Here is a 10,979-nt window from a genome sequence, read left to right as displayed (position 1 = left end):
AGAGGAGACTCTCTCCCCTTGTGCTGGTGTTAGCACCGCTCAGGGAGAGAGGCTGTGCTTTACCCAGCCTCGAGCATCTCCGAGCGGCGCTGCTCCTTTGGGGTAGTCCTTGGCATATCCCCGCTCCTGCAAACATCCACGACCAAAAGACATGGTTCAATCAGCTTCCTCCAATCCCACTGGTTTTTTTTTAATCTTTCCTTTTCTTTTTTTTTTTAATTTTAATATCAATTTCCCACCAACAAGGGAGCAGCGCTTTGGACGCGGCGGGGCCAGCGCGGAGAGGGGGAAGCCACAAAGCGCGGAGGCGTCCCCCGAAGAGAGAGGGGGGGGTGATGACTTCGTGTGTGTGATGAGCAGCTCTGACCTCAGCCCCGGGAACGCCAGCACCAACCATCTGGATCCCATTTGCGACGCCGGCTCGCCCGGCCCCCCGGCATTCCCGAGCCAGCTGCCTCCTCCGGCCGCGCTCAGACCCACGGCAGCCGCCGCGCAGGGACCAGCGTCCCACCAGAGCCTCGTCCCGCCGCTGCTCCCTCATCCCAGCAGTGTCCGCACCCCACCAGAGGGGACCGGGAAAGCTGAGCAGCACCGCACGCCATGAAGCAGGGGTGAGAGGCGCTCCGGAGAGGAAAATCCTGGAGTAAGGAACTCTTCTGGAGGTTCACTCAGGGGTAAGTGCTGCTTTCCGTGTGGGAGCCCTCAGCCGGAGCTCGGCAGCTGCTAAGGCATGGTTCTTCTCCTTGGTGGGGTGGTAGTGTTTGGGGTTTTTTCAGCCATCCCCAGGTTTGCATCACTCTTAGAAAAGCTGCCGGCTCGCTCAGCCCGTGAGCTCCTCCCGGAGCTGATGCACCACAGGTGTGTGGGAACACTCCTGTCCCCACCACTGCAGGGGAACTAAACCCATTCAAATGCACAGACCCGTGTATTTCCCCTGCTGCCTCAGCGTGGGTTTTGGATTTGACGCCTTGGAATTGGTGCAGCAGCAGTGTGATGGGATGGGAGCAGGATGACATGGGAAGCAGTGCCCAGCGAGGGCATGTGGTGGTTTTTGGGAAGATGTATCAGCACAAGGAGGTGGGGACATCAATGGGACCTGGCAAGGAATGTGCTGAGGGGGTATCTCAGCGCCCCTTTCCTGCTCCCAGGGCTGGGATGTGTTGGATAGCTGCCCTCACCCCTCCTGCCCCAAGGTGAGGTAGAATGAACCAGCAGAGGTGCTCAGCTGTGCCAACTCAGGTCCTGCTGCCAGACATGCCCTCACTGCTCCGGGGTGGGCTGGCATGTGGCTCCAAGGATAATCCTCATCCTCTTGTGGTCATCCACAGAGAGGGAAATTAGCCAAACAGCAGCTTTTCCCCTCAGGGAAAGGGCTCTCCAGCCATACATGGAACCACTGTCCCCTTCCACAGCTCCCTCTGCTCTCCCTCCTGCCTTCCCCAGCCCTTTCCCCCCACAGCCCCAGTTGCCCTGAGCCTCCTGGGACTTGCTGAGGGGGCGGCTATGACTAATCTGGAGACACCCTGCCACCATCCCGCTGGGCTCAGCAAAGCCCTCCCTTCCCAAGCAGAGCTGGGGTGAGAAATGCTTGTGGCCAAACTGGTTTCCTGACCAAGAAGAAGGGCCAAAACTGGCTGGAATGGGGGTAGCCAAAGCCCCTCTGGTTCCAGGGAGTGCAATGGGAAACTCTCAGCTTGTTTCTGGTTGCTGTGATGATTCATGTGCGTGCTCTTGGGGGAGGAATCTTTCCTGTGTTTTTCAAAATTCTGGCTTTGCCCCATTTCTTGCTGGTTTAGGGAAAAAAGAATCAGTATTTGTGGTTGTGTAATTATGGTGCTTATATAGTGATATATATTACATTTGTTCTGGGGCACAGATGCCCAGTTTAGGAGGTTTGTAGAGAGATGCCTCCAGACTAAAGCTGTTGGAGGGAGCTGGAGAATTCCTCCAAGGTCATGTAAGAATGCAGTGGTGGCAGAGGAGAGACTCAACTCCACATCTCCCTGGCACCATCCCTTCAGTCAGAGCTCAGGCAAACAGGCTTTTCATCCCCAAAATGTCTCTGTCTTTGCAGTGAGGCTGACCATGACCAGGGCTGTGCCAGTGTTTAAGACAGGAGTGCAGGGCTGCATGCTTGCTGCCACCACACCATGGTTCATTCATCCCCTCTCCAGTTTCCAGCACCCTCCCCAGTCCCCTTTCTGGTTTTTCAAACATCTCTACGACTTTCCATTCAAACTCAATAACTTTCCCTGATTTCAGGGTGAGCTAAACCAGCCCCTGCTTTATTCCCACATGTCAAGGAGGGGGAAAAGTTTTTTTAAAAATTAGCGTTCCTCCTCTACTTTTGCTACGTGCCTGTCCAGGAACAGGAGGGAACATCTTATTCCTTCCACCAGTACAAGCTGTGGTAAGTGCACAGCCTTGCCAGCCTTGGATTGTGTTCCCCACAGGATTTGCAGCAGAGGGGTGAGCCTGCCCTGTGCTGGGCGTGCACGGCGCCGGGTGGCACTGCGTGCCTGCCCCCGCTGCTGTGAATCACAGCCAGCCTTACCCCTCCACATGCCCATCACTTTTTCCACCTTTTTAAGTGATCTGTGTTCCACATTAAGGAGCTGATTTGTTTGGGTGGAGAGGCTCCAGGAGGCTCCGGTTACTATACATAAAGAGTCATTGATCTTCGAGGGAGTTTCCTCTTTTTTTTTTTAGCAAATACTCCCTTTCCTCTTATTAACGACTCTATTTTGGTCTCAGTCTTTGGATGGAGAAAACAACGCGATTTTAAGCCAACAGCATGCTTAGAAGGACAGCAATGAATATGTGATTCATATTAAATTCTAGCACCCAGAGAACTTGCCTGGGTAGGATATAGAAGCACTGTAACTCTATTGCTTTGCTGAACCCTGGTTTTCAAAAGTCAGAGTTCCAGTGGCTTGCAAAAGCAGGGAGATTTTTTCCACCCTTTCTGTCTTCTTTTTCTTTTTTTTTTTTTTTAAATATTCAGGTCTGCCTTTGTAGGAATAAATTTTTTCAGGGTCAGCCCTCAACCCCACAAGCCTCACCTTCCCAGTAGCACTTGGCAGCAACGTTTACACTTCAAAAGAGCTGAGACAAATCCTAATGTCTCCACCTGGAGCCATGAATAAATCCAGGATCTGTCCTGTTCAGCTCATCCTGAGTCTCTGGAACTAGCTTGGCTTCTCCCAAGGGCTGTGGAACCAGGCAGAATAGTATTCTGTGATGAAGAGGTGGCCAGACATTGGACACTTCTGTCCCTTGAAAAGGTGACCAAGCTTTTTTTTTTTTTCATGGAAAAAATCATGGCATTCAGCTCAGAATCGTGCTGGGAGTGGCTTTTGGCTAACGTTTTCCCCAGCTCAGGGAAATATGAGGGGGAATTCATCCAGGCGAGAGAGGAGCATGCCTCACCTCCAGAGGGCAATCTGCAGCTCCCTGGCTCCGCATCAGGATTTTGGGAGCTGCTTCTCCCAGCTGCTCACTCCACAGCCATGACTGCAATCTTATCCCACTGCTGGGGGTGCAAAAAAAAAAATTTAGTTGTTCTAGGTGCCTGGTGTCCGCTTCCAAGCCACTGGCAGGGCTTACAACTGCAGGTGAAGGCAGAAACCTCTTTTTTTTGGCTCTGACATCCCCATGAGAGACTTCTGGAGAGCTCTAGAGGATGCTCACAGCATCCTGCACCAGCTGTGGGATGATGCTTTGCTCTCCCTGTCCCCCTTTCAAATGCAACTCTTTTTTCCATGAGAAAAGCACGATCCACCCCACATGCACAAGGGAATTTAGGGGCTGCAATTGCTTCCCAGGTTTTTAGTCAATATATTTTTTGTGGATGCTGCATGGCTGGGCAGGAAAAGTGGACTAGATATCCTGTGATTTGGGGTAGTGGGGCATCCCAAAGGTCCCTGGGCGTGCCAGCTGGGAAAGCTGCACAAGGCCAACCCCAAATCCAGGCCATTTGTCCCCAAAAATGTGCCAGTCATGGCTCTGCCTACCATGCTTGCCATGCTCTGCTCCTTCCCAGAGGCTGCTCAGCTTTCCAGCAGGAATGTGTCACAGGAACAGGGAGATTATGGGTGCAAATGTCATAAATGCAATCACAAAATGGTTTTGGGTTGGAAGGGACATTAAAAACCATTTTGTTCCAGTCCCTTTCAACACTTCCAGGGATGGGGAAGCCACAGCTTCTCTGGGCACTCTGTGCCAGGGCCTCACCACCCTCACAGGGAAGAATTTCTTCCCATTATCCCATCTATTCTATTTTAACTACACACTAGTGAAAAAAACCCACCCAACACACACAAGCAAACAAGAGCTTAGAAAGTGAATTTAAAACATCCACTCAAAGGAAAAAAAAATGTAAAATGTCAGATTTTATGCACAGAGAAGTATGCAATATATGCAAAAAATAGCTGCTGGGGAAAATATTTAAGGAAATCACTTCATTGTGTCGGAGGTAGAAATGATTGCTTTTTGAGAGCAGTATTAGGAACAGATGTATTGCTTCTGATGAAATACTGTAATATTAAGAGGTCAGCACAGACTATATAAACTCTAGACAGACATAAAACTTTCAGATTATTGAAGGCTACAGAAGTTAATCTCTTAGCACATGAATCATGAAGAAATTGGCTCCCCAGGCTTTGGTGCTTGCTTAATTCAGGAAAACTCTTTCCTTTCCTAAAGGAAAAGAGTCAAGTTTTTCAGCATATTTTTCCAGCTTGGAATGGATATAGCAAAAGATTCACCAGAGCATTCACCCCACTGGCCTGCAAGGAACTTTTCATTTAAAAAATGAAATAAATCCACAATTAAATTGCCTTGTTGAAAATACATTATTGAAAACCCAACAATGCCAGAGAATAAAGTTGCAACACAAATACTTACCATAACCAAGCATTAAAATGATTTCACATCTCTGGTTTTATCATCCATCCCCTGCAAGCTGGTGCCACCTCCAGCTCCTGTGACTGGTGGTAATTTGGGACGCAAAGCAAGAACACATTGAGCAACGGAAATTACTTCTTGTGCCTTGCTGAGGCAAGCCAAGCAATAAAAATCACATTATTCATTGTCTTAAACCCACTTTTCTCACTGAGCCAGAGACTTTGCTCCGTCAAAACAGAGCTGAGTAGAGTTTTGGGTGAACTCCCTCATCTAAGGAAAGAAAAAACAAATTAGCTTCACCCACCCAGCCCCCACTACATTACCTTTACAAAAAAAGCTGCTGTCCTTGCTGCGTCTTCTTCTACAGGAAAATCATCTCCTTGCCCACCCCTTTCTGCAAGCACTGAACTCTTCCTCATTAGCTAATGAGGGGGCTATTAGGGAAAACCCTGCTCAGGAGCAACTCTTCTTAAAGGCTCTTCTTTTCCTTAAGTTGTCAATCTCTAAGAGACATCCATCATTTCTTCCTGCAAGACTTTGCTGCCTTTTTCCTTCTGATGACTAATCCTGGCTCCTATGACGTTAGGATGGTTTTGTGTGGTGCTAAATCTCTTCTCTTGCTGATGGACAAGTGCCCCTGCTTGCACAGAAGTATAAATACCACCATGGAGGTCACAGAGAAAGCTGGAGATAGATCTGGAGGCTTCCTAAAAGATAAAATGGGGAATGAGGTGAAATGGGCTGCCCAGGGAGTGGTGGAGTGTCCATCCCTGGAGGTGTCCCAGGAACACCTGGATGTGGCACTCGGTGCTCTGGGCTGGGTGACAAGGTGGGAATCGGTCCCCAGGTTGGACTCAGTCTTGGAGATCTTCTCCAACGTAAGAAATTCTGTGGAAAATCTCAGCTTCCCACTGCTGTGGGAGTTCATGGGTGACCCTGTGGGCAGGGGGGATTCCACAGCCTCAGGGAGTTTCACTTTTCCCTTTGGCTGCATCTCGTGGCTGTAAACAGACTCTGAGCAGCTGCTCGACGTTAAGACCAAAAAAGCCCCCAAATGTTTGCTTCAGTCCTGTCACTTTTTAGCCAGCAAGACATCAATTTTCACTGGTTTATCTTGGTGCTCTGCTCATCCCCAGCTGTTGTGTCTGAAGAGGTACTGGCTGCCAGCAGCTAATAAACAGGATGATAACACAACTTCCTGCATTTTGGGAAAGAAATATGAGCAGTTCTACAGCACACATTAGTTTAGTGGGCTGTTTTCCTTAGCATGCATTTTATTTCATGTTTTTCATTCAGTTCTAGCAGCCTTTTCACTCTGTGGCATCCCACCCTTAAGGGGAAGGGGGCTCCCAGGGTTTGTAGAGGCTCGTGGTTGAAAGAAAAGACAGAAGTGAGAGGGCCTGCAAAAACTTGCAATGTTTTATTAACAAATTACACACTTGGCATGGAATTCGGTGTGTTAATCACTGATCTCCCTGATCTCAGTATAAGCACGTGGCAGGGGCTTTTGGATAAAGGACAGAGTGAAAGGGAAGAGAGGGAGGGTGATGGATTAAAGAGGGAGAGACAGAAAGGAAGGGAGAAAGAGAGATCACCATTCCTGACTCCAGCATTGATCCAGCTGGTGGGGTATCCAGGGGCACAGATGCACCTGTACCTTTTATAGCTGCATTTCCCCCTTCCTGGAGAAAAATTTCTCACTTTCTATGCAAATTAGCTGACAAGCTTTTTCCTAGACCTTTCTTGAAATGGGTCAAGGGGCTCCAGAGGTCTTCCTGCTTCTCAACACCATCCCTGTGCTGTGCTTATCTCCCCTAGCCAGAATAAGGAAGTTTGTCCCATAAAATGCTGCCGTACCTCCATGTGGCCTCTTCTCCAGCCACATCCTGTTCTTCCTCAGGGTGGGTTACTGCCAGCAATCCTTGGTTGTTATCACCAGCAATCCTTGGTTGGCTGCACAGCTATGAGGGTTTCAGATGTGCACATCTTGAATCAGAGAACCATGGAATATCCTGAGCTGGAAGGAAGCCACAAGGATGATCAAAATCCAGCTCCTGGCCCTGCACAGGACACCCCAACAATCCCACCCTATGCCTGAGAGCATTGTTCAGCACTCTAGGCTCTTCTGGGCTTCTATACAATCCCAAAGGATGCTGCAGGCAAATCCCACTCAAAAACTTGCAGCTCTTCCATAGATTTCTTCCCAGAGGGAAGACTCTCCCATGGGGTTGGGCGAGTGGTTGTCATGAGCTTGGTGCTTTTTGCAGAAAAAAAGGTCTAGGACCTACAGACCCTTCTGTATTTGTGTGCTCAAGGGACAAACCCTCTCCATCCATGCCTCCTTTGGGTGAAACTATTTTTTCTGGGAGCAAGATGCCCACCAAGGACACAGTCCATCTGAGCAGGTTTGCTCCTGCTGGAGGCACTGGGAGGTTTGGCTTGCACTGGGAAAGCCAGGTGGATGGATGGCTGCCAGCTCACAAAGGTGATGGTTTAATCTCTTTAGGAATGACAATGATACCTCTGGGCTGCAGCAGCTGCCTTTCTAAATTGAGGGGTTGCCAATAAAATGGAAGACTTTGCCATGTCTTGATTAACCTTGTGTGCTGGCTCTGGGGGCCTGTTCAATATCTCTCCTATTATTATTATTATTATTATTATTATTATTATTATTATTATTATTATTATTATTATTATTATTATTATTATTATTTTGGGGAAAAGGCAGAGGAGAGCTTTTCCCACACTCATGCTATAGGGCATCCATAAATTCCACCTGGAGCACAGGAAAGACCAAATGCTGCAAATCTCTTCGCCCAAGAAAGACCAGACCCCAGGCCGGCTTTGACACACAGGGAGCCAGAGGAAGTGTCAGGATCACATTGGATTTCAGGAAACCAGGTGGAAGTTGTCTCCTCCTTTCCACAGAACTGCCCTCTGATATCCCTGAGGAGTGTGTCTACAGCAGAAGTGGGATTAGCTCCTTATGTCCAGATTTTCTCATATTCCCAGCTCTTGGTTCTGTTCCCAGCCATGCTAACAGTAACCATCAGTGTAATTACCACAGTTTTCCTGAAAAATAAGAGTTACTCTTCCTCTTAGCTCTCTTAGGCTCTTGTTTTGGTCGTAACTGTCTGGATTGATGGAATTGGCAAGGATGCTAACAAGAAAATTGAATCACTTTTTTTTTTTTTATGATGACCTGGTTAACAGTTTGATGTGTTGGAGTCACTTTTGGCTGATTTGAGTAATTGATCCCCTTTGGGGAATGAAAGGTATTAAATCACTGTGTTCCCTTTTGGGAGGATATTTTCCCAGTTAAGCAAGCCTTGCTGGTTTCTGCTCTGTAGGCTTGGAAATGAAGATTAAATAATAAATTGGTCATCTCTATGACAACAGAAACACAGCCTTCGTGGCGGAGACGTTTCAGAAGGCTTGCCAGGTGGATCACAGATAAGAAACTTGCTTAATTTATATATTTTTGGCTCCAGCAGATAAAATATTATTCTTGGTGCCTTTCCAAAATATGATCAGCCCAGTGCAGGCTATTCCACAACCGGGGCTCTGAGCCTGGGGGAGTCCAAGGGCTTTTTGCTCTGCAGCCAGATCATGTGGCTCACTTGGGTCTAGAGTGCTTAAATTTCCATTTGTATATTTGGGACAGCTGAAAAGGTGAGCTGAGGCAAGGGGGGATTTTCAGGGGAATTATTGTGGTGTTTGGAAGAAATAAAGTGAGAAAAGGCAACAGCAAGAGGAAGTGTGTTGGCAAAGATGTATCAGCTGGTCATCCATGGTTAGGGAGGGCAGGTGGGAGGCCACTGTGTATTTTGGTAGAGAAAACTAAGCATTTTCCTATATATTACATATTGCCTGGGACAGCACAGGTAAAAAAAATCATCTAATTCCACAGAGATGGTTAAAGGTCAATTAGGCGAATTGTCACTCTATCCAGCAGCAGAGAAATTTTTTTCCTGCCAAAGTGCCACAAAAGCCTTGTAAACCCAGATGGTTTGGCTTTTCTACCTCGTGCCTCATCTGTGCCTGGCTAGCACTGCTGCTATTTCTCACTCTCCCTGTTTTCCTCCCTCAGGTCTCACGTCAGGTGCTTTGAAACAAAAGAGAATAGAAGGAAAACTCATAAAAGAGCAAAATGAGGAAACATCGACATTTGCCCCTCGTGGCAATGTTCTGCCTCCTGCTCTCAGGCTTTGGCTCAGTTGGTGCTCAACAGCAAGCAGGTAAGAGCCCGGGCTGCTTCACCTGACTTTGGCCCTGTACAAGCCCTCCTTGGCACTGTTTGGTGTTTGACGTGCATGTTCATGGGATGTTGTGGATGGATGTGTTCTGCTCCTCAGCTCCCACCTTGCTGAGGCTCCTTGGGACACGGGCCTTGCCCAGCACTCACAGTGCCTCCCCAAGCATGACACTGGCTGGTGCTGTGCCATGGAGGATGCTCTGCAGGGCACCAGGGTGTGGGACCTGCACTCAGGGTAGTCCTGAGAGGGTCTTCTCCTGGGCAGAGCTGTTCTGCCCTCCCTGCATGTGTAGAAGGGCTTTTAGCAGTGAGAAGAGCACTGCCAGTGACCTGCAGAAAGGCTGTTTAAAGAGGTGGTGCTGGCACCTTTGGGACCAGACCTGGTGTCACCAAGTGTGACAGCAGGAAAAATGCAGAAAACTCATGCCAGCACCCAGGCTGCTTAAACCAAGCTGTCCTTCCTTCCTTGAACACTACCATGGAGCCAGCAAAAACCATGCAAGAGACACAGGCAGCTAGAAGCTGAATGAGCCTGAATTAACAGGTGAAGCTGCCAGGGTCTCTGCCTGGCTCAGGGCTGGTGTCCAAAGCCATGGGCGAGAATGAAGGAGGGCAGGAGCACCTTGGCTCCCCCTGTCTGGGCAGGGCAGGTGGCATGCTGTCCCCCAGCACCTGTGGGGCTCTGGTGGCTGCGTGGTTGTTCTCCAGTGCTTCTCATTTTGCTGTGGGCGATAAGGGGAAGCTGAGCTTCACTTTCACCATGCCAAAGAGGCTGTTGGTTGTTTTGGGTGAGGAGGAGGAGGAGGAGGCATGCCTGTGCTGATCAATAGAAAATCCTAAACCCCCATCTGTTTTTTTAAAGCTGTCAAAACCATTGCCGTGGCTGATATAATATTTCTAGTGGATTCCTCCTGGAGCATTGGGAAGGAACACTTCCAACTCGTTCGAGAGTTTCTGTATGATGTTGTAAAAGCTTTAGATGTGGGAGGAAATGATTTTCGCTTTGCCCTGGTCCAGTTCAGCGGAAACCCCCACACAGAGTTCCAGTTAAACACCTTCCCCTCCACCCAGGACGTCCTATCCCATATTGCCAACATGACTTACGTGGGGGGAGGCGCCGAGCCCGGAAAAGGATTAGAGTACCTAATCGAGAAGCACCTCACTAAAGCTGCGGGAAGCAGAGCCAGTGAAGGCGTGCCCCAGGTTATTGTAGTGCTGACAGACGGACAGCCCCGGGATGATGTGGCTCTGCCCTCATCTCTCCTTAACTCGGCCCGTGTAAACCTGTTTGCGGTCGGCGTTGAGGAGCCGGTGGAAGGGGAGTTGCGGGAAGTAGCGAGCGGACCCCTCGATACGCACCGCTTCAACCTGGAGAATTTTACCACTCTCCACGGCATAGTTGGGGACTTAGTGGCGAGTGTCCGCTCCTCCATGACTCCAGAAAAGGCTGGGGCCAAAGGACTGGTTAAAGACATCACAGGTAATGGCTGACTGGTGGTATCTGCTGGCGCTGCGCTGTTTGGCATTGCCACTCTGTAGGGGCAAGACTGAGATGGACATTCAGAGGTTTAAAAATAAAGGTTTGAAGCATGTGGCCCCGTGTTTGCAGCTGCTGAGGTGCTGTTTGCAGACTGAGCCAGGGCTGCCAGGAGTCAGGGCAGGAATCCTTGAATGGGCAGTGGCACCTTGTGGCCATCCTTTGGCACATATGGCGTGGAAATTCAAGTGTAGGGAGCTCTGCAGAGTTAGCAAATTGCCCTGTCCTATTCACTCCCAAGGTGGGGAAATGGAGGGTGAACACACCAGACCTGATGGTAAC

At 49.1% G+C, this 10,979-nt stretch overlaps 1 protein-coding gene across 1 annotated transcript in view; it reads left to right on the top strand.

Moving 5' to 3' along the window:
* The first annotated feature begins 243 nt into the window (after nt 1–243).
* The window catches only part of COL6A3 (collagen type VI alpha 3 chain), a 57,817-nt gene continuing 47,081 nt past the window's right edge, over nt 244–10,979 (top strand). The window contains 2 exon segments of the mRNA XM_030951866.1: nt 244–674; nt 8,996–9,143. Coding sequence (XP_030807726.1) covers nt 9,056–9,143 — 88 coding nt within the window. The 5' untranslated portion in view covers nt 244–674; nt 8,996–9,055.

This window comes from Camarhynchus parvulus, chromosome 7, assembly GCF_901933205.1.
Source record: "Camarhynchus parvulus chromosome 7, STF_HiC, whole genome shotgun sequence".
Lineage (NCBI taxonomy): Eukaryota > Metazoa > Chordata > Aves > Passeriformes > Thraupidae > Camarhynchus > Camarhynchus parvulus.
This window is presented reverse-complemented; position numbering and strand designations above follow the sequence as displayed.